Here is a 27,613-nt window from a genome sequence, read left to right as displayed (position 1 = left end):
CAGACCACCAGCTAATCGTAAAATTAAAAGTGTTTCCTTCCTCTGTATAAGCCTGGCACCATAGAAAAGTTTTCAGCAAAATTTAGAAATCAGTATTGAAGGTTCCTCCTGAATCTATTGGAAGAACATTGCACAAGAATGGGCTGATCAGGCATGCCAACCTGAATATAATGTTGGGGGCCAGGTGAGTCCCGCCCCACATTGATCACAAGATGTGAAACACACACACCATTTGGATGGCAACGCCTATCAACTTTAGGGAGGCCAAGCCCCCTCAAATATTTAATGGGGATGGAGCGAAGATACCTCCACCCCTAGGAGTTGACTCCTATGGGACTGCTAACACTGAAAACCATTTCGTGTTGTCATCGATGAGGCTCACAAGTATGAGGAACTATTAAGGATGTGCACACGAAAGCTCATACCAATGACAAACTTAGTTGGTCTCTAAGGTGCTACTGGAAGGAATTTTTTCATTTTGTTTAAACATGTTTCAGTTATTTTTTAAGGTGCCACACTACAAAAATGGCTTGAGCACTATTCTACCAGTACCTCTACGATATAAAAGGATGGTATTTGCATACCACCATTTGGGCAGAAATTTCCCAGGTGCTCCTACTTCATGAGCAAATAGGCAGACCTTATGGAGAAATGCATGAGGCGACAGTTGTACACAGGCCCAGACCTGAGATGCCACTTCCTGCCATCAACCCAATTCACAACTACAGAGGCTGATGAACAAGAAAAGGAACAAACATCACTTGTGCTGGGTGGATCCTTTGCCTCTCTTCTGCAGTCCTGGGCCTAAGGAGCCAGACATACGTGACTGAAGGTCTTCTCCAATTGCTCATGAGGTGCCTGAGTCAAGATGTACTCTGTTCCTCTAGTATAGGCTGATTATTTTCATTGTAGGAAAAGGTAGCTGAGAGGACTACCTGTTTTTTGGGGGGGCACTTCATAAAATGTGTGTAAATATTCTGATTCTTAAAATCTGGTGGAATTGGGGTGTCAGAAGGGCCTTAGCCATTTGTCCTCTTAATATATTGAGGCGAGCAGATCATGGTACTTTTGTAGCATTTTCAGCAACCCCAGTAGTAAAGTATGTACACATGCGTGCAAGTAACACATTTATATACCACCTTTATCTTCCAAGGATTCCAAGGTGGTGTACGTGGTGGTTCTCCTCCTCCTCCTCATTTCATTCTCACAACAACCCTGTGAAGTAGGTTAGTCTAAGAGATGGTGACTGGGCCAAGGTGACCCAGTGAGCTTCAAGGCTGAATGGGCATTAGAACCCTGCTCTCCCAGGTCCTAATCCAAAGCCCTAACCATTACGCCACAGTGGCAACTTCAGAGCTGATGTTGGTCTCTTTTTGGTGCTTTCTGCTGGAAGAAGCTATTTGCTATGATCTGAATGGAATATTGGAGCCTTAGAATGTATCGATTGTAAAAAATAAATAAATCCCTGTGTCAAGATTTGTGGACTCATACTGCAGAAAACGGAATATCCCTTGGACACATTCCAAGATATAAACAACAACTTAATTCATAGAACCTACATGAGTCAGTTGAGGACTATAAAAACCAAACTGGCACATGAAACTCATGTTTACATCCCTTGTTCAGGGACATCATCAAGGAGCCTCACAGTTAGTAGCTTTTTGTTGGGGTTTATCAGGTCAATTTAGATCAAAGTGTAGGTTGCCTCTACAGAAATCCAGCTGTTGGCTAACTTCATCTAAGGATTGTCCCGATTTTTCCACGAAATTGTGTTGAATCTTTCTGAGGTCTTACCTATTTGAAAAGTGATGTTTCCTAATATTTCTGCCACTTATTTTAATCTTGTAACTAGCAGTGTGATTGGAAGGTCCAGCTTCCAGCTTCCAATCGAGGTGACAATCAAGCCTGCTGTTAAATAAACCCAGAGATTATTCCTGCCTTAGTTAAATGAACTCACATACTTAATATAAGTTGGACTGACATGAGAAGGTGAACAAAACCTGATCACTATGCATATGCATTTAAGGAACCGGATAATTGCATCAATGGGCCACACCCCCAAGGGCCTTTGCATCCTTCCCACAACGTGATGGCAACTCTGTAGTATTCAACAGTATATTTTTGATGCTGCATACACATTCTGTCCTTGAAAAGTACACACATTTACTGATCAATGTGTGCAATACATCTTCCAGTTTGAGTTCATTTGCTCAGTATAAGTAGGTTCCTTGTATTCTCCAAAAAAGTGCATTTTCTCCATTTCCCCAGTGGTTGTTTCATTCACATTCAACCCAATATATTGTTAAATTTGGTTCAGATGCTGTGGAAGTGCCAGGGGAACCACTTGCCTGAGCTTGGCTTCCTTTGAAAACAGCAGTCAACAAAGACTTATGCAGCTAAGCTCTTACAATTAATACAAACTCTAAAATGAATACAAATAAGCAGCCCCCCAAAAGACATTTTCCAGAGCAGCAAGCCTGCATTTCTTCTTCTGCCTCAAAACCGCTACTTCCCTCGCTCTCTGGCCCCACCTACCACTTGCATGCGGCCCCTGGAAGGTAAATCACAAGGGACAAAGTCCCCCATCCTTGCTTGTTAGGTCTCTTTATTGTTTCCAAATGGTGCCTTTAATGACTAAGAAGTGTTCCCTGAATGCTTAGGGATATGCTAAGGTTCGTGCGCACAAGTCTGCTTTGAGCATAGGACAGAGATAATGAACAGAAGAGATTTTTTTCTAGGAAGGAGATTGGCCATGAATTTAACCCCACGCAGCTCCTTTTGGTTAGGCCCACAGTTAAATTTACATCCACTGTACTTCCAAGAAATAGTGAGTAGGAATTATACTCTAATTGCAAGAGTTCTATCATCTGTCATACACATTCTGTTTCCAGTCATGTTACACTTACCCAAGTTCCCTAGGGACAAATATGCCCTTTGTGCATTTAATAACTGAAAGAGGATGTGATTAAATAAATAAATAAATAAATAAATAAATATGTAACATACTTCTTGAAAAGCCTTAGACCCAGGCATAACAATATATTGATTTTTTGGGGGGTAGTGGTGGTATGATGATGAAGATCTAATTGTTAGAAACCATTCTCTGGGATTCTTTTGCTAGCCAGTTAAGGTCACCCTTGGCTGGCGCACGGTTTAAAATCATAAATGTTAAATGTTTCTAAATGTCTTCCGTATGCCAGAGGAATTTTGGATGGAAAACTGGAAGCAGAGGGTTGCCAGGGAATTTAACTGGGCAATCTAGAACTGGGTAATAATTTCCTAATTACTCTAATGACTTTCATTACCAAGAATTCCCAGTGTGGTCCCCCAGGAAAATAAAAATGATGGAGTGTTTAATTTCTAAAATGTGAGGTGCCAGAGATCAATTGTGTCTGTGCCATGTATTTTTCTCAATGGGCCATGGCTTCTGAGCAGTGAGTCTCCGGTCTGCCTATCTAGCTGCATTGCTTTGATCATCTTTCACCGATGCAAGGTGAGCAGTTTACAGGAGACACAATAACTCACATCAACTGCCTGTTGGGGTCAACTCAGCTGGCAGAATTATTTGGCTGCCCTCAGCCTGATCTCGGTGATGGTAGCCATCTGGATTGGTTTGGGATAAGAGAACAAAGCTATGTCGAAATTACCATTTACTCTGGCTCCAGTGCACTCCCAACACCTGCATCAGGTAAAAGACATCCCCACCCCTACATAGCCCAAGTTAGGAACGCCGTGGGAGGCTTTCATCCAAAAAACTAAAATTGCTGAATTTTTTAATTACGTTGATGGACTCAAGGGCACCCACAGTAGTTTTTCCAGGAGAGGGGAGCAAAGTAAGGGGGCGTTGAGTGACTCAGGCTCGTGGGAAGACATTGATGTCCACATTTTGTACATTTCGCCTCTCTCATGTTCTATTCTCTTTTTCTCTCTTTCAATGAAAGCTGGGAATCCGGGGGCTATGTTTAGTTGGGGGAAGGAAATTGCCCCCCTTGCACTCATCACACGGACCACCACGGTTGGACAACAGTCCAAACTCTTGTGTGATTTCACTGCTCCTTCTGTAATATGCACACAACACAAAGTCTGAAGGGAAAAATTTCAGTCTGGTTCCTGCTGATCTCCAGACAACTAAGGCAAGGGAGGGGAGTCTTTTTACAGGGAACCAGGCAGAGGGCCTTCTCGATAGTGGCGCCTGCCCTGTGGAACGCCCTCCCATTGGATGTCAAGGAAATAAACAACTACAGCACCTGACTTTTCGAAGACACCTGAAGGCAGCCTTGTTTAGGGAGGTTTTTAATGTTTGATGTTTTATTGTGTTTTTAATATTCTGTTGGGAGCCGTCCAGAGTCGCTGGGGAAACCCAGCCAGATGGGCAGGGTATTAATTAATTAATTAATTAATTAATAATAATAATAATAATAATAATAATAATGGTGCTGGAGGAGACTCTTGAGAGTCCCATGGACTGCAAGAAGATCAAAGCTATCTATTCTTAAGGAAATCAGCCCTGAGTGCTCCCTGGAAGGACAGATAGTGAAGCTGAGACTCCAATACTTTGGCCACCTCATGAGAAGAGAAGAATCCTTGGAAAAGACCCTGATGTTGGGAAAGATTGAGGGCACTAGGAGAAGGGGACGGCAGAGGACAAGATGGTTGGACAGTGTTCTTGAAGCTACGAACATGAGTCTGACCAAACTGCGGGAGGCAGTGGAAGACAGGAGTGCCTGGCGTGCTATGGTCCATGGGGTCACGAAGAGTCGGACACGACTAAACGACTAAACAACAACAACAACAACAATAATAATATCCACCTCCTGCAACCCAAATGCTCTCCTCCAGGAATCTACAAACCATCATTTATTTATTTGAAAACCTTATATATCACAAAGAAATTCAAAGCAATGAAATATACATGCAATAAAAAACTAACAAAGAAAAATGCTTTACAGGCTCATACAAATCAGTCCTTTCTTCCCCATTATAAACTGACATTATCAACCTTCCCATGGCTCAACTACTCCAAGCCATATAGGCTTCACTTGTAAATTCACACAATCTGATTGACTTCCTATTCCTCTGTCTATAGATCTCTCCTCTCCTCCCCTGACAGATATGGGACATATTGAAAACAATAGAGAAACCTAGGATCTTAGCATAGCTGTGATTGGGTGGCAGGATGACACCAAACAAACAGGGAAGCAGCAGAGACTGGAGGTTACTTTAGTATTTCTTATCTCCCTTACTCATTCTGGAAGCTCTCAGGTGTGTGTGTGTGTGTGTGTCAAAGTAGTTTACAGTAAAGCAAATTAACAAATAATAGTACAAAACACACAACATAAAATGAAAGGCAGCAAAACACAACCCACCGAGCAGCAATAATAAAGCAATAGTCAGACTAACAAATGGGTAGCCCAAAGCAAAACCAACAGGTAAGTCAGCAGAACCAACCATCAGTAGAACTACCAGCCTCATTCAAAGTTTTGCCTGAGTAGCCAAACTTCCATTAGGGATCAAAATGATAGCATAGGCCTGTGTGGGTTTTCTCCAGAGGGCATACCTTACAATCCATCCCATAACTAAAACAATCTCCCTGGTCTTTGTACCCACCTACCTGGATTAGGTGCTTGGCTCTTGATTGAAGCATGGCGTGGTATGTACAGAGAAGACAGTACTTTATGTACCTGCATTCCAAAATGTTTTAGGCTTTAGCTAGCATGAGGACAGAGAAAGCTGTCGCCTCTCAATTATTGTGGGACTCCAATCCTGTCAGCTCCAGCCAGTGTAGCTAATGATCAGGAATGAGAGGAGATATAGTCTAGCAACACCTGGAGGTCTACAGATTCCCACCTGAACTCGTTGTGGGATAACCAGCTTACCGTATGTAGCCAACATGCTGAAGTCTAATTAATCCATGAAAGGGTTAATACCATAGAGTAAGCAGTCCTACCTAACTTAGCTATAGTTACAGGTAGTTAGCCGTGTTGGTCTGAGTTGAAGCAAAATAAAAAAAATTCCTTCAGTAGCACCTTAAAGACCACTTCCCCCTCACCTTGAGAGGAGCAATGTAGTCAAGCCTTTGGTCTCCTTCAGTCTGCCTGAGTGTGTAAAGAGGTTTGAGCTAGTTGCTACAACTCAGACTGCATGGTTTTCACAAGCCACTCAAGTTCCTATACCAATAATTTAGGAGCATTCACCACTCTAAGTTTTACTGCCTGTGTAAGTTTTTCTGAATGCTGTATTGAAAAGCACATGGCTCTGATCTTTGGTGAGCTTGTAAGTAAAGCATTTTAAACTTACTTTTGAACTTAAAGGGCGTATTTTAAAAGTCTAACAGCCTATATTTCCACACTTTACTTTGCTGCATGTTTTGTAACATTAAATATATGTTGGGGTTCTCTCACCAAAGAGTACAGTGGAACCTCGGTTTATGAACACCTCGGTTTATGAATTTTCGGTTTATGAACGCCGCGGACCCATCTGGAATGGATTAATTCACTTTCCATTACTTTTAATGGGAAAGTTCGCTTCAGTTTATGAACGCTTCAGTTTATGAACAGACTTCCGGAACCAATTACACCCATGTTTCAGTTTATGAACGCTTCAGTTTAAGTACTTCACGGACCCGTCTGGAACGGATTAATCCACTTTCCATTACTTTCAATGGAAAAGTTCGCTTCAGTTTATGAACGGTTACTCCGTGGACCGTCTGGAACGGATTAATCCACTTTCCATTACTTTCAATGGGAAAGTTCGCTTCAGTTTATGAACGCTTCAGTTTATGAACAGACTTCCGGAACCAATTGTGTTCATAAACCGAGGTACCACTGTACTTGCCCCAAACTTGGATCTTGGCGTTCAATAATTCTCCTTTCTATATATATTATTTTTCCTCAAATGAACACTAGGAACTTAAATTGTGTCTAGAAATGAGCATGTAATCACAGGCTCATATAGCACCTCAGAAATAAACTCTAGCCAACCTCAGGCAAAAAAATTGTTGTGGTATTTTGTACTAATTTGATTTTCTGGATGCTTTTCAAGTGCTTTTTCACATACAAGAGGATAATCTTGGTGTTGGAAAAATATTAATGGCATTGCTTATTCCTTCTTGTTCCCATGCATGAGTATACCTAAATGGGAAGAAATATATTTAGTACTCCCCCCCCCCCAAAAAAATTGGCATTTTCTCTTAAAGGGGGTACTGTATCATGAAAAGCAGCACAAAATCTCTCATAATTTGAAGTCAGGTTTGTTCAAACATAATGCAGAGCCAGCTTTTATTTAAAGACTGGACGTTTTTAAAAAAACTTTTTACATGCTGGATCAGTCTGTATCTCAAAAGTAAGTTGCCTTATTGTTGGCTAAATTGCTGGTCTACATCCATCAATGGATGTTTATTGCCCAAGGTCAAATACCCAATAATAGACTACTACAAACAAATGTAAGTGTTGGTGAGTGTGGAAAAGTTTTCTTAAGCTTTCTCTGATTACATTCCTCCTCACCACCTCTAATCTTTACCTCTTGGGGAGCCTTTGTGTTGGTAACTGTAATTCACCATTACTGGCTTATTCTAAAATTATAGCCTTTCAATGCAATTCTTCATGAGAATTTTGTTAGGGTGACACAAACTTCCAACATGAAAAGCTATAGGTATGTGACATGAAAATCCCTGGGCTATAATGCCAATACCTCGTGTGTGAGAAACATTATTAGGTAAATTGTAAACGTTATGAGATAAAGTATTTTAAGTTTATGTTTTTGTCCTCTGTGAAAAAGAGTTACTTGCGAGTTCTATTATCATGAGGTGGTAAAAAGGTTCTGGAAATATTTGGAAGTGCTGCCTATCTTCTGAGAGTGTAAGATACCAAGGCACTCTTTCTGCTTAGCTGCAGGTTTTTATTACAAATTACATATATTTGAAACACCAGTAGAAAAGAAACCACATCCTCTATTTACAATCACTACACATTTACATATATTATGTACAGATAGTGAATTTAGTCAAATATATGAGAAGAAAATAGAAATCTAGGAAATATATCAGTACAAAACTGTACATGGCTTATTCTCATTTTTAGTATGATTTTACTGTAATAATAAATACAGTTCTATATTTACAAATCCTTTTTTTAAAAAAAAGCTTCTCAAATGAATTTTATTATTTTCCCATTAAAATATCTCAATTATAGCTTTCAAACTTGCTTATGAAAATAGTATGCATAGTGGCCTGTTTTTGTTCTGAAGTTCATCTAACCTAAATTTTTAATATGAAAGAATCTTTATTGAGCCAGTCTTCAGACTTATTCTTCTACTTCTTGTATACAAATGAATATATATTCATGTGAGGAACAATTTCACTGACATTAAGCAGCACTCCATAACTGAACCACAGTAAAAGTAAAGCTAAATAAACATTGTAGTATGTATTGTGCCATGGTCAGATGATCTCTTGTTTAATCCAAAGTAGTTTTAAGAACAGAGCTCCAGTTGCACGCTGCATTGCTTCAAAATCCAAGGAGACAAAGGAATATGATAACCGTGCAGCCGGCGTTTGGGTGCATACTTTCCGCATTTGTTCATTTTCTTTCCCAAGGATGCATGTGTCAGCTCAGAAAAGTGATGCTGGATAAATCTGAAAACAATTCAGGTCTCCCAACCTATAGTATTAAATGTGGTTCTTCCAAAGCAGGTCTGCTGTTGCTAATGGGACTTCTTCATGTAAAGTACTAAACTCAAATGCCTATAAGCTGTGCCATGTTCAACCTCTTTAACCAGTTAAGAGCGGCTCTTCACTTTCACATTTAGTTAAACAAGAACATTGAGGCCAGTTCATGTGTAAATATGTATTGTGCAACTAGGAGTGGTACATTTTTCATAAATACTTCCAAGATAATCTCATTTTCTTAATATTTGAAGTCCCATTTTTTTTAAAAAAAGATCAGCTTAGTGGAAGTTTCATTGTGACCATTAAAAGATTCATGAACGGAGAGTGAGAAGTGTTGATCTATTTTGAATCACCAAAGCCAGTGCTGTAAACATCAATGGCTTTTGGATTTTTTCTTGAGTCTGAACCTCAACTGATTCAAGAGTGGTTGTCTCGAAACCAGACTGAGATGGTATCTGTTAGGCTTTAGGATGACAGTTTTTATTGCCACCAAGCCTTTGGCACCCAATAGTAGTAGACAATTATTTCCCTTTTACTGCATATGAAATGCACCCATTTAATAAATGTGTGATTGATCATTTTTAAACACAGGTGACTCTGAGACGAAGCTAATGACATGGAACAAATGTTACTGACGACAGGTTACAGCTTTCACTCATTCGATACGATGATGGCACTAGTGAATTGTTGATGGGAATATCATATGATATTCTGGTGCTTGCAAAGGTTACGAGAGCCTGAGTTGAATCACATGACTGTTTTTCTGCATCCTCTGAATTAACAGAGACCAGGCTGGCATGCTTGGGCGCTTTCCATGAAAAAGTCTGCTTTCGAAGACTTCCCAGGTCTTCCTTGAAGTGTGGGTTGAAAAGTATATAGAGAAGTGGGTTTAGACATGCAGGTAGGGGGACAATGACTAAAAGTATTGGTTTAATTACTTCTGGGCTAATAAAAGTAAGATTTAACAAGGAAGAAAATGATAAGATAGCCACAGGACAATAAAGAATGCAGTTAGTAAAAAGTAGCAAGGCAATATGCTTGACCATGGAACAGTCCCAAACATTATCCAATTCTCTCTTATCCAAACTACAGTAGAGTTTTGTATAAGCTATTGTCATTATAAGAAAACAGAGAGAGTTCAGCAAGACCAGTGCTACCATGTAACCCACAGCAGTTGGCTTCCCAAAAGGCAAAGGTATGCACAGAGGTGAAACCCCATACTCACTTCCCCCAAGTACTGGAATCACTGCAATGATTAAGGCCAAGACAAAGCAAAACAAGATGGCTATCCTCACGCTAGCAAGAGTGGCACTGGTCTCAAACTTTGTGGCATGTTTCACGGAAAAGCCACGCTCAAGAGCTGCTAGTGTGAGCAAGAAAATGGAAGCCTCTGAAGCAAAGATGGAGAGAAGTCCAATGAAGTGGCAACCAAGTCCACCTTCCCACCATGCTCCGTACTGAGCAAAGACTCCAAAAGTCAATGCATCCATGCTGGCAAGCACACTACTGGACACACCCACGAGTGTGTTCACAATGGCGATTAGTCCGATCAACAGCTTTATGGAGGAAATGAAGAGCGGGAATCTGAAGATCGTCGCAACTACCAATGCATTGCAAACAAAGGCCAAAACAACGATGGTCCAGACTCCAATTCGGATTAGCCAGCTCCCAAAGAGGTAGTCACAAGGCTTGAAGGGTCCTGCAAAGGCGAGACAGAAAAGATGAGTGCTTTTAGCTGCCGTGGCAACAACACAGGCCTTCTCTTGACCACTTTGCACAGAGTGCCTAAGATAAGGTTACCAGATTTTTTTCAATGAATCCAGGGGCACTTTTCAACTTCCTACTAAATAGATGGATTTTGTCAGGGGGCTGATTTGTAAATCCAGGAAACGGGGATGTTTGGTAACCTTAGCCTAAGGCCTTTTTTTTGTTCTGTGTAATGGGTTTTTTGTGGTGCTCAAAACAGCTTTTTAGATTTGTGTATTGGACAGTGGCTCTCCAGGGCTTCAGGCATAGCCCTACCTAGAAAAGCCAGGAATTGTATCTGGGATCTTTTGGGTACAAAGCACGCACTGAGTTGCAGTCATGCACACCATGGAGCATTGCACTTTTTCATAGCTCCTTTTCCTAGAATATAGTGCGGAGTCTGCCAAGAGAGGAAGCGAAGGAGTTTTGAAACCAACCAACCAACAGATGGGAAGTAGCTAGCTCAATACCTGGAGAGGGAGAGCATTGCACTGAATGATGAGCTTTCAAATCTTCATCAAAGTCAAGAAGAAAATCCTCAAAGTCACGGTCATCTGTAAAAAGATGAGAACAAGGAATGAGAACAAGGTCGGTGCCAGTGTTGTCTCACTTGGAAAGCAGTTCCATAGCCTGGCGGCAGCCACTGAAAAGGCCCTCTCTCTCGTCCCCACTAAACATGCCTGTAAGGGTGGCGCTACTGAGATGCACTTCCTCTGAAGATCTCAGAGCAAGTATATGGTCCTTCAGATAGCCGGGCCTAAGCCATAATATCATTAATCTCTTAAGCATTCAGAGAAAGGGCGGCAGCTTATCCATTACTTCAGCATTTCCAAAAGATGCCTTACTGTAACTAACTCTAAGGACACCTAACCCAAATAAAGAAAAAATTCTATCCCAGTTTACACCTACGTACTTCCCTCCCTTTCATCTGGGTTGAATTTTAGATAATATACTTATTGGGCAGACAGTTGTCCTCTTGTAGTCTGTAAAGAACAGAGGCAAAGCTACATTAAAAAAAATCAGTAAGACATTTTGTGTTAAATTCAGGAAATTGATTTCAACGACAGTAACAACCATTTAGACTCTAAGGCAGAGCTGGATCGACAAATTTTGTCACAGAAGGCAAAAGTCTGCATTGCTGCCCTTGCTCTCTTGCAGACATGCCCCCCCCCATCCCACACCCCTGCCCCTTGGAGTGGAGAAGCCTTGCTGGAGCTGGGAGTGGGAATCAAGAGGAATTCTAGATCCCCAACTCACCAAGCCCTGGATCCCTCTCCTTCACCACAAAAGATCCTGAATCCTACAGCTCCTTGCCACCAATGTCTGCCCACACAAAGCTGGGGAGAAAGAATCCAGAAGGAGGTAAAATTCGAAAACATTACTTTACAAGGGTAAAATAGGCATCTTATTGGAGGCTCATTTGTACTGGCATTTTATTTTAAAGGCAGAAATAAGAAAGGCATACATTCATTTGATTATACATTCCAGTCAACAGTAAGTGGCCTCTGTTAAAACTGGTTCTTATTATTTACCATGCGTATGGAAAACGCCAACATCTTTCCTTTGAAACTCCTCAGCACTGCTGTTCTCATCCCTGTTCCACTGGTTTTGGATTTTGTAGTGGCCATCGCAAGCTCCAAATGCACAGCACTGATAAGCATAAGGCATTTCAATCACCCTTTAGAATTAACAGACAAGATTGTGAACATTAAAACGTCTCAGTGTACTCAACCTACATCCTTTGCAAAGTCAATGCAAATGGCATTAGCATCAAACTGAAGCAACAGAGAGGCAGGGCTCTGACTCATTAAACAAATATCAAAAATTACAGTAAGGGAAAGCATATTCTTCCCACATCCCTCTACATTTCAGAACATTGTACACATGCCATAATTCATTCTATTTTCAATGTTCAGGCTGTGAGCACTGTTGCTTATGTAGCCACACAACACTGCTGGTGAACAAGAAGGACTTATCAGTAGATGTGTGCGTAAATCTCAAGGTTTGCAGAATTACATTATTACAGAAAAACTCTAAACGGAAAGGAAACTGAACAATATCCACATGAGGACTATCAATAACCATGAAATAATGTCTGCAGGGGTTGGGAATCAGAAAACCAGTGGGGAGTCAGAATGCCAGATTGGAGTGGAGTGGCTATGAACATAATAATGATTTATATGACCTGAACAGGAAATATAACTTGGATATTTCAAATGTGACGCCAAAATACAGGTTGTTGGTTTTCAATTTTTTTTTTGCATAATCCTTAGCTCAGGCATCCCCAAACTGCGGCCCTCCAGATGTTTTGGACTACAACTCCCATGATCCCTAGCTAACAGGACCAGTGGTCGGGGAAGATGGTAATTGTAGTCCAAAACATCTGGAGGGCCGAAGTTTGGGGATGCCTGCCTTAGCTCAATTACATTGCTTATTTGAACCTCACCCTTTTGATCTTGTAGACTTATGTAGATACAGAAGCTCAGAATGGCTTATGCTGTCCTATTGACTTTTTGTGCCAGGCTGCAGTTTCATGATGGCAACCAACACCCTGGGCTGGACCAGGATACTGGTGCATTGCATTCAGTTGTGATGCTGTTCCTGTTTGGCATTGGTTGAGCCTGACTGGTATCTTTTTACATGCCAGCCCCACCTCTCAAAAGAACAGACCATCAATAGCTCTTCCTCAGATGTTCTGGTTACAGTATTTTTGCATTGTCAATAAGGCAAAGTATTTTACTGCCACCCTCAAACTACCTACTTGATTCAATTCTTTTCTTTTTGTTTGCAGCTATATATTCCCTACATTTTTCAAAATGGGGGTAGTTTATAAAAGCAATGGTCAAGTGCTCACTTTGACAGCAGACATACTAAAATAAAGCAATGGTCAAATGAAGGGAGCTAGCCACTATAAAACACAAATTAGACAAATTTTAACAGAGGCTGTTTATTTAGGGGGGATATTGCTGAGAAGCAGATGTGTTTCAAAGTGAGCAGCTACCAGGGTGTCCAAAATCAATCATATTTTCTTGAGATAAAAAGGATGTAATAAGTCTATAATTTTTACCATGTATATCTTTGTTTCAGTGCTGTGGTTCAAAGCCTCTGAATAGGAAGTAACTCACATTATACAGTGACACCCCTCCCATTGCACATGAGCACAAGTGTGCCTTATTAGTTTTAATGAGGTACTCACTTGAGCTCTGGAAAGTTTTCAGATGATATCAAACTTTGTAGTGCATGATTTCCTGTTAATTTTAGATGAGTTAAACCATATAGGCCAGTTACAGGAAAAGAGGACAAAAGGTTGGATGACAGATCCCTGCAAAATTAAAGGGAATAAAAACCAGTTTACTATTCCAGAAGGGTGGGATTTATTATTATTTTTTGCCTGAGGGTATTTGTTATTTTCGCAGAGTATTAAATTCTGCAAATGATAAAACATAAAGACGATTCAGCTGACAAAAGACACACCTTGTGTCACTAGTAAATCTGCTGATTCACCTCAGAGCTCAATCCACTTAGAAGGTCTCTTGTACAAGCCACATGGAAAGGAATAGGACTGCAATAACATGTTATTGGATTCTTCCCTTCATTTTTATTGTTGGCAACTCTTTGATGCGTAAAGGGCCTTTACTGAAGTTATGTGTACTTGGATGTCAGTGTGCTTGCAACCTAACCAGATTGCTTTGCTTGGATTCTGCAAAATTAGTCAGCATCTGGCATATTAGCAACCACATAATTTAAAAAAAACCAGCCATTGTTACTTATACTGATGCCTTCTAGCACAGGGTTGTGTCCAACTTTAGTCCTCCTCTAATGTTGATCTACAGCAGTCCTAGAGTAGATCTATTGGAATTAAGGGACTTGACTAACGTAGGGCCATTAATTTTACTCTGAGTAAAACATAGTTGGATACAGCCCACACAGTTTTTAAAGAGCAGGCAAACTTTTCCATGGTATGTTATTTGTATGTAATCATTGTTGACCTTTTTACAGGTAGGTAGCCGTGTTGGTCTGAGTCGAAGCAAAATAAAAAAAATCCTTCAGTAGCACCTTAAAGACCAACTAAGTTTATATTTTGGTATGAGCTTTCGTGTGCATGCACGAAATCTGCATGGGTATCTGAAGAAGTGTGCATGCACACGAAAGCTCATACCAAAATATAAACTTAGTTGGTCTTTAAGGTGCTACTGAAGGAATTTTTTTATTGTTGACCTTTGTTTGCATGACATACTAAGACAAACTATGGCTTACCAGGAGAATGTGAATGTGCAGGCTCCTGGAGACAAGCTCACAGAACCTTTGCTTTTCCCTGGTCTTTCTTTAAATTATTTTTTAAATCCTGTGCTGTGTTGAACCTGTGCAAATCAGCCAATGTCATGTCAAAAGCCAGAGCATAAAGTGAGAGAGAAAAACTTGCATCCTGGGAGTCATGCTGCTTACTCTACATAGTAGAGCCAGCCCTACTCCTAGTATCTATGGACACTGCCAAGAACATGCACCGTGGCACCTACTGATGGGATGCTATGGTTCCATGCACCTGTGCAGTGCTTTTAGTCACTTGAAAGCCTCATGTCACAGGCCATGTAAGTCCTCCTTGCCACTTTAGTAAATTAGGGAAAATGTGGGACAACATGGAGGGCTCTAGTTAAATACTGTGGTAGGCAGGAGCTGAATGAATCTAATTAGATTTAGAGCCAGGCTCCAGAGTGATCTGGGTCTGATCCAAATTTAATCATGTGGTGCTAGACATTAGGCATCTGCTGCCCAAGCTTGCCTGTTCTGCATTCACTCCATCACTAATTGATACCATGAAACAATGCAGAAATGCAAGACCACAATGGCTGGCCAAACAAAGGCCAAAGCTACTTTGTTTTGCATTTTGTTGTTCATTAAATTGTCATTCTATTTTACTCTGCACTGAATAGAGCTTTTTTGCCACTGGGTATTTGAATGATCATAATAGGACAGCATCAGACATAAAAAAGCAGAATACTTACAGTTTAATCAGAGACAATAAAGAGGAGAATGCATTGGCATGAATGACTGATATTTTGTTCCAAGCTAAATCCCTGCAGAAAGGAAGAAAATTATATATGCTTTAAAATGCATGGAGATTTACTTTGAATCTTTTAAATTAAACAACGATTAACTGCATGAAATAACTTCCAGTAGGATAATTTTAGACCCGTGTTTGGACATTATGATAAGCCACAAGTCATGGCTTACTGTGAATGAGGAGCATGCAACTGCACACAGCCAGATCGCTTCTCCCTTTGTTGACCTGGGACCAACAAACCACTAGTCTAGGCTTAGTGTGCTGTATGAACCAGTGCTCACAGTTCGTTTGCCTCCAAGGTTTGTTCTTGGCTTACCTACCGGTACTATGGTTTGTTTGGAAGAAACATACCATAAGAACTGGTTCACACACCACACTAACAAGGCTCATAGTTTTTTGCTCTTGGCTCAAGAAAGGGAGTACAGCAGGAGCACATTTTATGGCTTACTGAAATGTAAGGTTGCAAATTTGGGTTGCAAATTTGAATGCACACATCTCTTCCCCTTGATCCAGGATCTAGCTAACTAATAAGCAAATAATGGGATGATCTCTGGTCTGGTTCAGATAAACTACTGCCGTTTGAACAAACCATGGTTTATTGGGGGGGAGTGTTGGGTTCTCCTCTCACTCCCTTCACTCTTCAGTTACATTCAGATTGAGACCCAACTACTAAATCACCATGACAGCTGAACCAGGAAATGTAGGCAGTTTTAAGTTTACAATCAGCATCAAACCCTGATTTGTAATCCTGGTTCACAGGCTATATTTAAAGCATAGCTAACCAGTTCAGATGCTACAGAAAACTGATTTTATAAATCAGAAAGTGTCTCCAAAAGCTAGGCTTGTGAAAGGATGGCAGAAAGGGAGGGAGACTGCTCTAACAAACCATGGTTTGTGGAAGTGTTAAACCTGAACTGAACCTTTCTCTGTTATCTACTACCTTCTCAATAGACCCTCTTCTTCTTTCACATCTGCCACTTCTCCCATATGCCCATCTCTCTGTCTTTCCACTCTTTCTCCCACATATTCCCTTTTATATCTCCTTCTGGATGCATGTTGCTTTTTGCACCAATGCTTCATCATAATAAGAACATATACATATGTATAAGAACATTAAAAGAACATGCCTGTGGAAAACCTAACAAAGGATAATACAACACTGAATAGAATGTTATAGAAACGGATCAATATTACTCCCATTACATGAAGTGTGGCCGTCAATTTTTGTACATTTACACACTCTGCTCCTTGCTCTTTCATGTTGCCATCTGTATACAATTCGCTCAGCTTTTCCATTCAGCAGTGGATTTTGAAGTGTACCCATAAGAGGCTTCTATATGAGTTAAATCAAACTTCCTTTTTCTTCAGAGAAGTCTACAAGCGGAAGCTATTTCAGGGTTGGGGTTTTTTTTTTGTTGTTCACGGCTGTGTGAATTCATTGCTGGAAATTTTCAACGTCAGAATGTTTGTTTTGCTTTGGCAAATCTAACCTGGCAAGCTGAATGATCAAAGGGGGGGAAATGGAAAGCAGAATATGTAGGAGCAGGCAGAGGAAAGGAATGTGAGCTTCCATGTTTCTCAGTACCAAGGTAAATAGCTCTTTTATGGCTATACTCACAGAGAACGTAGGGCAACCAGCTGCTGAAACGTGCCCACTTTGATTTCATATATTTCATTGTGGTGTAAATCACTGTAATGGCAAAAAAATGGCTTTAGAGAAAATAACTTCTAGAGAACTTCAAATGCTGCCCAGGATCCCAGAACTACTTCAGATGTCCCAAGAGTTTGAGCATATCTAGTGGTACTTTGAGTCCCTGTACCAGATCATAAACTGACCTCTCAGATGCAAAAGTTGCTTGGTTTATGGTACTTGGGGCTGGTTATCAGAAAGCATAGGTACAAAGCCCCCTTTGGTTGAGTGTGCAGAACTAGTTGTATGTTTATTTGAATCCTGGCCATTGTTTAGATTTCTTTTATAGCTATATGTTACACAAAAAACAGAATTTCCAGTCTTCTCATGCATGAGAAACAACTTGCACTCCAGAAATATGTATCCTATTCATCCTGTCTCTTTATCCAAAAGGAAGAGAACAAGGCTTAAGGAGCTGCGAAGGCGTTGTAAGAAGCAAGCTAGATGGAAAGAGCATCATATCCTGGATAAAGGTTTAGAGCTTATCCACTCCACTGAAAACTTCACGGACAGAGTCATCTAAAAAATTGAATCATCAATCCTCCCCACCATCAAAAGCCCCTTATAGTTATATTTTTTTAATTCTTCCACATTAAACATGCAAAAGAAATGTGTGATATGATGGGATACATGATGCACCAGAACTCACCAAATGCTTCTCCCCCTAACCCAAAACTATGAATTTAAAATACAAACAAAAGTTTTGACTCATATATACAAGTCTACTCCCTGCATTGGAGGGAATGGTAAAACCTTCCTTATGTGCACATACATAATTTATTTTTTGTAACCTTACATTTTCTGAAGATTTTCACAAGCAGTAAAATGAGGCAAGTCACCCAGCTGGTTATATGAGAGGTCTCTGAAATACAAATGCAGAAAAAGATAAGGTGCCTAATTCTGTTAAATAGTAAAAATATATTTAGGGCTATTGCTTCTTTCTGGATTCAGTTTCCCTTCAAAACACAACTCTTCTTTTAATTGTTTAAAATAATCTACTAGATACTTGGTTTTAAACCATTTTTCTAGGTGGATCTGATCTTTCGAACTACAATCACAGTGAAATTTAATTAGCTTCCCAGACTACACTTTAAATTAAATAATCTTGCCTCTGACCTTTAGAACTGCCATATCTTTAACTGAGGAAAGTGGTTTGAGGAACTAGAACTAACTTTGAAATCAATCACTACAAAGGGGGGGGGGGAGAAAGCCCTTCAAATGATTTGAGCCAAAACTCAACAAATTGCAGAATAACTGAAACATCTGGACTCATTTATAGTATAATATAGCTAATCAAAAACAAGCCATGGTAATTTGCAGAAATTGTAAAAAGAAGAAAGAAAAAAGGGAAATAGATTTGCATCCTGTACTCCTTTGTGCAGGGGAAACTCCCATCAGGTTTAATACGACTTTTGCCTCTGTAAAGAAAGAAATGAGAGTGGACACAGGGACATGTCCCTTGGTTCTGTTTTTTAACCTTAGATGGTAAGGTTTTGCCCCTGGGCTAATATTCTTTAAAATTATTTTATGAAGTTAATTTTAAAGTTCTCCTTGTATGGGTGCAATGGGGAAGCCCCGCGCCCCCAGAGCATTTACTTCTCGTAGGAAACATCTCCACTCAATGGGAGAAGGGTATCAATGCCAAAGATAAAGGGCATGCTCATTTAGCAGGAAGTAAAGCACAAGAGGTGCGCTTGTAACCTCATCAGGTGTAAGTTGCAGAGGCACAAAAATGGTAAAGTTATAGTAGGTCATTTTGGCTACCAGAGAGGTACGTGTGTGTGTGTGTGTTAGAGTGGAACTTCTATCCCAAGGGTAAAGTAAAGTAACTGTAAAAATGGTCAATACTGTACAACGGAACCACAAAAAGCAGAAACACTGGAGGAAAGAACTGTCAGGCCACCCCGTGGATTAGGAATGGTAATCTTTGCACCTCAGGTTCCCTGGTCTTAAGGCCTGGTTGCTTCAGATATTGAGAAAAGATTCTCATGGAAGCATATGACCCAGGGCACACACTGCACATTTTAAGCCTGTAGACAATCATCTTCCCTACTCAGATATGGTTCTACACTCCAAGGAGAGCCTGCAAGGAAACTCCTGCTTAGAGGCATTCTCTCTCCCGCCCACCCCAAAACAACAGGTGGGCAGTAGAAGCAGGAGTGGAAGGCACACAATGCCAGGGCTGGAATCAGCAGGCAGCTATTCTCACCGCTTGCGTGATGGTTAATTGCATGAGAGGAATGCCGAAATAGAAACAAATGTGAAACTTGCAATCTGGACAAAGAAAAATATTCCGTAAGTTGAGCCAACATTTCTGAATGATTTTGTTTATACGTAGGCCTTTTCTGCATTAAAAATAAAATTGTCAATGCTTCCCCCCTTTTTTATACCCCCCAAATGCGAATTTAAATCAGATAATTCTGTACATATACAGTTGATCTGTGATGGTAACAATGGTGTCAGTTGAAACACCTTTACTGAGTTTGGTCCTATTCTATGCTTTGCAGGAAAAGATACTTCATTTTGCTCCCAAAGTCAGAGGAGGAAAGGTAGCTCGTAACCAGCAATATTTAAAGTTAGTTTGATAGAATTAGTACCCAACTTTCTAAGAAGTGCCCACAAAAGCCACTTTGGCACTATGACTGTATGTTTTTAGCTAGAGTTATTAGAATGTTGGCAAAGCAAACTAATGCCAGATACATTCATCATGATGTAATCATTAAAGGAAAGTGCAGTTGGCCCATTCACAAAGAAGTGGACAGAATGATTACTTTTGATAGTGATTAAACTAACACTGCAGCATTCTTGTAAGCTACAATAATGTATTGGTTAATCATTATAAGGAAACAGGTCTCCCATACATCTCGGGAATAGCGTTCAAAAATCCAATTGAATAAATATGTCTTGGAGAAAAAATAAAGGTATGGAAAATGAAGGTATAAGTGAGGATGGAGTCTGTCCCCATTCTCGGTGATTATCAGAAAAAGAAAAACCTTTGAGAGAATGCAAACTGGACTTCCCTGGCCCCTTATGTATGCTTTCTGGACACGGGTGACCTTTAAAAATTATTGAAAAGTAGGAAGAAGCTTGCTTAAATCCATACATTCTATCAATCCTATACACTCTCAATTTTCTCTCTCTTATGGTCACTGCAATCAGTTAACTGAGCATTCTCTGACTTGTGATATTGCTTGCTCATCTGATTTTACCAGGCCATCCCACCACGTGTTTTACCTTTTTTTTGCATTATAAAGGCATTGTCTCTCCAACCACAATCCTGTGTATCAAGTATAGACTGTAGGCACTGCAAGCAGGGGCCATGCAACATTTATGTTCTGTACTTGGCTTAATACACCATTAGCTCTGGATCAGTGCTAGATAACAATAGTATTCATTTTATTTTATCTTGCCCTTTCTGCAAGGAACTTAATGTGGCATACAGTTCCTATCCCACCTGCCCAAGAGCCTTGAGAGATGGGTTAGGGTTAGACTGAGAGACAGCAACAGGTCCAGGGTCACCTTGTGGCTCACCAGCCCTGGACCAACACACTAAACACTCGCCATGCTCAATCTAGCGCTAGTACTAAGTCTTGGCATGACGCTGCAATCTTGTTGCTAGGCTCTTTGTTATGCATCTGTTTATGCCATTGAATTACGAGAGCTAAATATGTGAATTTCCATTGTGATGATATAACACATTTCTGAGAACGCTGTATCTTGAAAGTTCCTATGATTTAATGTAAATATGTCTTTTATACTTACAGTACTTGGAGGTTGGGTAGCTGATCACAGATTGTTTCAGGAAGGTATGTGATCCGAGCTCCTGTAAGGGTCCTGTTAAGAAATTACACACATCTCCTTAGGGTGATTCATGCCAATGCCCACCAGGGAAGAGGGAGACTGAGAGAAGATCATGTGAATCAGGCTTATTTGAGAATATGCTTCTGAAAGGAGTATGGAGCATGGGAAGAGGTGTTCAATTGTATCTCCACCGTGCAAAGAGTAAGAGCATGAATCAGATCGTAGTGTCAATGGGATCAAACTAGCTCAAATCCATGAAATTTGAATTGATCAAGGTTTCAGTCTAGGTTGAACATGATTGGTTGAAGGACAGCTTCTTAAAAGCAAGTCAGCATCTGCAATAATTAATGCCATCTGCTTTCAGCAGTAACATGAACTATCTGTTTGATACTTACAAGCTTTCCAGACTTGTTGTCCCGGTCAGATCGGGAAACTCTGTTATCTGTGAAGCACCATTTAGTGTCCTAAAGTTACAAACACAATGTAATTAGTGGGATTTTAATTTTAATTTTTTTGAGAAAGAGCAAAGGAGTTGTTGTTTTAGGGGTGAAGAGATTTTAAACTTATGGATACATACAAGGTTCTGAGTTCAGGTAAGTGCTGAAAAGCAGACTTTTCCACAATCTGAATAGGGTTGTCATAAAAATGGCTGTGAGGAAGAAGAAGACACATTTAATACTCAATATTTATTTCTTTAAATACTTTTGCAATAAACCGGGGGGGGGGGAATGGGATGTTTCTCATTAAAGCTTTGAAGAGCTAGCTTGCAATATATTCATTATCCCTTCTCCTCTGCAGTTACTTCTTTTAATGTGCCACACCTTTCTCCCTTGCTTTTTGAATTTGCTCCCCATATTACAATTATATGCTTATTTTGATTTAGACCAACTGTATGATTATACCATGGTGCATTACTGACAAAATGTGTGGCCTAGGGACATCAGAGTGAAGGGCAGGAAATAAATTAACAAACAAACAAACAAACAAATAAAGGCAGGGATGGAATTGAACACACCTTACACATTCAGAGTAAGAAATGAATAGGAAGATAGTGTTCATACTAGCCTAGCGAAACTCTCCCATCTTGTTTCCACACTAACATATCTCAGTTTATTAAGCAGAGATATGCACAAGCCTTGTGCCAGCATGCTCAGTTTTCCAAATGTGGAAACTAGGGTTATCAGGTTACAGAAAAAACAGGATCTGAAACCAACGTCAACCTGTTAAACACAGTTTCCTGGTTTTGATATACAGTCATACCTCGTGTTGCGTTCTGCTCGTTACGGACTTTCAGCTTACAATTGTGGCAAACCCGGAAGTGTTTACTTCCAGGTTCACCACCCGCACATGCGCAGAAGCCATCTGCATGCTTCGCACATGTGCAGAAGAGCTCGATCACGCCACGCACATGCGCAGAAGAGGCGCTCTAGTTGCGGACTTTTCGGGGTGCAAACGGCACCCTGAAATGAATTAAGTCTGCAACTAGAGGTACCACTGTAAAGAGAAACTACGTGAGGCCTTTTAGACAAGTAACTCTTTATAAAATGGCATTTTATTCGCTTTTTCATCTTCCAAATGCCATTGTATCATGTATGTGTCTGCTGGGAGCTGGAGCCCAACAGTATTTGGATTCCACAACCTTGATTTTAATGTGTACAAAGGTGGGGCGAGATTTCATAAAGTTTGAGAAGCAATGGCCTGCTCACAGAAAGTAGAGAAGCAAGATACGCAATGAAATTTAGTAATTCATTTCACATTTTCTATTAAAAGTGAACTGATACTACTTACATTGCTATAAGGGATGGATTGCCCACAAATGCCTGCCCAGGTATTGACTTGATATTATTACTGTGAAACCCCCTGGAAAGGAAACAGAAAGCATGATACACACACTCACAATATGTGAAAGAAATATGTGAAAGGCATGGTTTCTTGGCATAAAAAAAATCAGATCTGTAGAATGCTAGCAGGTGTAATAATGGAGTCCTTCTGTTTTCTAGACATTACGGCAGTAAATGGGGATAGATGGGTGGACAATCAGAATTTTGTGTGTGTGTGTGGGGGGGGGTTGTAACAACACCAGCAATTTTCTCAAGTCTTTCTTTTTATTCCTAAAAGCAGCAGGAAGTGAACTTGCCCATTCCCTCTAGTAGCAACATGAAGAAATGTTTCTGTGATACACTGGTAAAGTAGTGTTTATGAACAGTTTTATGCTGAGCGACATTTTTTGTTAATGAGATTTGCAGCCAGAGCTTGCATACATGCTTATTTTGGAGGTAGGTCCCAGCATACCACTCTTCTAAATATCTTACTGGACAAAGTGAACTAAAATAAACAGGACCAGCTCCCAAGAAAATGTGTTTCAGATTAAGGTGCTGCTAATGAATGCAAATATACATAAAATCCCAGGGTATCCTGTACATTTTAGGCTTTCACCATTTCTTTATGAAAAGTATTTTAGATGAACAAGCTAAAAAGGACAAGCTAAACAATGTAATTGCTGCCGTTTAAGAAGGAAGCAAATTGTCTCCAAATTAATTACAGCATTTTATTCACATGAGTAATAATCTATTGTCAGAAACAAAGGCAGCAATGAAGTGTTCAGCAGGAACAGTAATGATTTGTGTGGGAAATGTTCATTTGTTCAATCAGGTATGAACAAAGTCCCCCAGATTTAAACTGAAGCATGGCTTGGGCAAGACCATCAGCTCCTGCTATTAGTAGGTTGGCTCAGAATACTGGCTGCACAAGAAAATTATCTCTAGAGGAGAACCCTGAACAATTAAAGCTGAGGCAGAGCACAACACTAATTATTATTATATTTAAAAAAGATTTCTAAACTACATATAAAACCCCAGACATTTCCCCAGTGCTTTATCGTCTGCAACATCATATCATTGGGGGGAGGGGGGATCTAAAGGAGAGTTTTTCAATATTCAGGCAGTGAGCATGCCTACTGTAGAAGTTATGTAGCTATTTGTTCAACAGTGCAAAATTAATGTTATTTCAACATACAGTAACAACCTTTAACTTTCTGCCTACCATGACAATTTTGAATGTGCTGTTGTACGGCCAGGTGAAAAAAGAACAGGCGTCCTCTTGCATATTTAAGTTGCATAGAAGAGGCCCTTTTTAGCAGATGGAGCTTTTTTTTTAATTTCCCTATGTGCACAGTGCTTTTCCCAACGCAGTGGCTGAGTATCTCATCCTGTGAGCATACTAAATCTGAGAAAGTCAGATTCTTATTTGGTTAGATGCAGGCTTCCTCTATGTCAGCCTCCCCATCTCTTGGGGACAGAACATAATAAAACTCTATCATTTTGAACACAGTTTTTTGCCTCCATTACATGAAAATTCTAGAGGCACCAGCCATTTAGAATCAGTATTACTGTTATCTTTTATTTTCAGTGCAACCTCCATTTAATGTATTCCCTGATCCAAAGACTTTAATAAAAATGCTTTCAACCTTAAGCCTGGCATTGATTGACTTAGGACCTGCTTTACCCACAAGTTTAATTCATGCTATAGATTTACTAAAGAGGGGAACGTGGGAATATTCAAAGTGAGACTGGCTGGCAGTGACCAACAGGCCAGAGAAGCATTAATACCCTATTCTTAAAAAAACAAAAAACAAAACAACCTCCTGGCTTATGAGCAGGGGTACAAAATGGGTTCTCGAAGCTACCAACATGAGTTTGACCAAACTGCAGGAGGCAGTGCAAGACAGGAGTGCCTGGCGTGCTATGGTCCATGGGGTCACGAAGAGTCGGACACGACTAAACGACTAAACAACAACACAAAATGGGAGGTGGTGATGGCAACTAATATTTGCAGAGGTTCCGCTCCCCCGAGAGTGCATGAAGACAAACACACCAGATATAGGAGTGGCAAAGGGTTATAATGATTTCAAGCCAGTTCCCTAATGTGTATGGTACACAAAAGCATGCTACTAAAAGCAGGTATTATGGTCCCCTTGCACACAGCTTGAACAGTTGGGAGTTCTTAGTCAAAGGGGAAAGATGAAAGGAGAACTTTAAAAGTCAAAGATGGAAGTTTTTAAATCTCGGGCAGAGCATCACAGAGTTCAGAATATGGAGTTAAGAGGAGAAATGAAACAAAAGGTATCCTAAGAGCAAAAATGCGTTCAGCAGGCTTGGCTGGGGAGATGTCATGGGGGGAAGGATGAGAAGAAAAGGCTTTGTTGGCATCATCTTGTACAAGTTGTGTTATACAGTGGTGCCTCGACTTACGAATTTAATCCATTCCGAAGGCACCTTCGTAGGTCAAAAAATTCGTAAGTCGAAAAACGGCATTGGAAACACGATTTCCCATAGGAATGCATTGAAAACGAAAAAATTCGTAAGTCGAAACAACCCTATCTAAAAATTTGTATGTCGAAAAATCCCTATCTAAAACCGCCACGCTTTCCTTTCGGATGTTGAGACATTCGTAAGCGCGCGGATTCATAAGTAAAAAAATTTGGTTGTCAAGTCATTCGTAAATCGAGGTACCACTGTAGATTTATATTTAATCTGTAGAGGAAACTTGAGCCTTTTGTTTAAGCTAGGGGTGGTTAACGTGTGGTCTTCCAACTCCCATCAGCTCCAGTCAACATGGTCAGTGCCCACGTCTTGCAGAATTTGGACTTCAGCAACATCTGGAGGGTTACTAGTGACCCAACCCTGGTTTAAGCATTAGCCTGGTAGACAGAGGCTACAAGGGATTGCATGTAGGCAAGTGAGTGGACTGACAGAAGATGGGCAGAGATAAGAGGTCTTTGTCCCATTTTCTGTGCCCAGTAGAGAAATATAGTTGGGTGCTGTGGGAGGGCCAGAACTCTCCCAACCAGGTGAGTATTTTATTTATTTTTATTTTTGTGGATTAGTAACCTTCTGGACTGTATTTAAAATACTGTGATAGTTCAAATGCTGTCTGCAAAGCTTTGGCAACATTTTCAATTGCTAGCAATTGTCGTACTAGAGACATGCCACTCTTGAAAGAACCTGCTCTCTCTTTTCTTTGGCTATTACTTATGAATCACCATGTAAATAAATGAAGTCATTGCTGAGGATTTTTGGATTATAGCTGTGTGTGTGTGTTGCCTGGATTTTGGGATCTGAGAGCTGCTTGCTGAACAGGGGAAAATGTCGTGTGTGTGAAGCGGCCCTAACCTCATTGGCAGTCCTTCCAGATGATATCACAATTTATGTTCAAAGGCCTCGGGATTGATAAGGTCTGTTACAAGTGCAAATATCATTCATCTTGATTATAATGATTTCTTTTTGATGTCTACAAGATGCACTTTTGGCCATTCTGGTAGCATCTGGAAATACATACTTCTTGTGGCAGTAATGGGCAAAATTCAGATGAATTTTGGTTCAAATAATTTTTAATATGGAAAATATTCCCAGATGCTAAATGACACCCGTACTGTTCATGGAGGTACATATAATGGGGAGGGGTGTGTGTGTTTCAGTACTGGAAATCTGTATGTGGGATGTGCCTTTCTGGAGTCAAGGCAGCAGTCAGTTAAACAACCAGGGAAAGAACTGCAGGAAAGCTTTGATGCCAATGGCTGCTTTCTGACTCTGGAATGCTTTGATATGGCTTTCAACCAAATGCAGGAACATACAGTGCAATCCTAATTATGTCTACTTGGAAATAAGTCTTATTGAATTCAGCGGAGCTTACGAGGTAAGTGGGGTTAGAATCGTTGCCTCAGGCAGCACTGCGAAACATACATGCTACGGAGTAAGGAGTAAACCCTATTAAATAAGGGGAAATAACTTCTGAGTAAATGAATAAGATTGTGCTGCGATGGTATGGCAAAACACCATGTATACAACTGGGCAAAAGTTAGCCTTGACTACTTCCCACTGACATCAACTGAACTAAAAATAGTTGTGACCATTCAATTCTGTTTCTTTCAATAGTGCTAAATTCTTAAGTGAGGAGAATCATAGAATCATAGAATCATAGAGTTGGAAGAGACCACAAGGGCCATCTAGTCCAACCCCCTGCCAAGCAGGAAACACCATCAAAGCATTCCTGACAGATGGCTGTCAAGCCTCTGCTTAAAGACCTCCAAAGAAGGAGACTCCACCACACTCCTTGGCAGAAAATTCCACTGCCGAACAGCTCTTACTGTCAGGAAGTTCTTCCTAATGTTTAGGTGGAATCTTCTTTCTTGTAGTTTGAATCCGTTGCTCCGTGTCCGCTTCTCTGGAGCAGCAGAAAACAACCTTTCTCCCTCCCCTATATGGCATCCTTTTATATATTTGAACATGACTATCATATCACCCCTTAACCTTCTCTTCTCCAGGCTAAACATACCCAGCTCCCTAAGCCGTTCCTCATAAGGCATCGTTTCCAGGCCTTTGACCATTTTGGTTGCCCTCTTCTGGACACGTTCCAGCTTATCAGTATCCTTCTTGAACTGTGGTGCCCAGAACTGGACACAATACTCCAGGTGAGGTCTGACCAGAGCAGAATACAGTGGTACTATTACTTCCCTTGATCTAGATGCTATACTCCTATTGATGCAGCCCAGAATTGCATTGGCTTTTTTAGCTGCTGCATCACACTGCTGACTCATGTCAAGTTTGTGGTCAACCAAAACTCCTAGATCCTTTTCACATGTACTGCTCTC

The 27,613-nt window shown here is 40.4% G+C and overlaps 1 protein-coding gene across 1 annotated transcript in view; it reads right to left on the bottom strand.

Annotated features, from left to right (window-relative positions):
• Positions 1-7,875: 7,875 nt before the first annotated feature.
• LGR5 (leucine rich repeat containing G protein-coupled receptor 5) overlaps positions 7,876-27,613 on the bottom strand; it is a 69,537-nt gene continuing 49,799 nt past the window's right edge. The window contains exons 8-18 of the mRNA XM_035127534.3: positions 22,753-22,824; positions 21,542-21,613; positions 21,360-21,428; positions 20,926-20,997; positions 17,960-18,025; positions 17,092-17,163; positions 15,415-15,486; positions 13,608-13,733; positions 11,944-12,089; positions 10,882-10,965; positions 7,876-10,364 (exon numbers count right to left, since the gene is read on the bottom strand). Coding sequence (XP_034983425.2) covers positions 9,274-10,364; positions 10,882-10,965; positions 11,944-12,089; positions 13,608-13,733; positions 15,415-15,486; positions 17,092-17,163; positions 17,960-18,025; positions 20,926-20,997; positions 21,360-21,428; positions 21,542-21,613; positions 22,753-22,824 — 1,942 coding nt within the window. The 3' untranslated portion in view covers positions 7,876-9,273. The remainder of the gene's footprint in view (positions 10,365-10,881; positions 10,966-11,943; positions 12,090-13,607; positions 13,734-15,414; positions 15,487-17,091; positions 17,164-17,959; positions 18,026-20,925; positions 20,998-21,359; positions 21,429-21,541; positions 21,614-22,752; positions 22,825-27,613) is intronic.

This window comes from Zootoca vivipara, chromosome 9 (genome assembly GCF_965207765.1).
Source record: "Zootoca vivipara chromosome 9, rZooViv2.hap1.1, whole genome shotgun sequence".
Lineage (NCBI taxonomy): Eukaryota > Metazoa > Chordata > Lepidosauria > Squamata > Lacertidae > Zootoca > Zootoca vivipara.
This window is presented reverse-complemented; position numbering and strand designations above follow the sequence as displayed.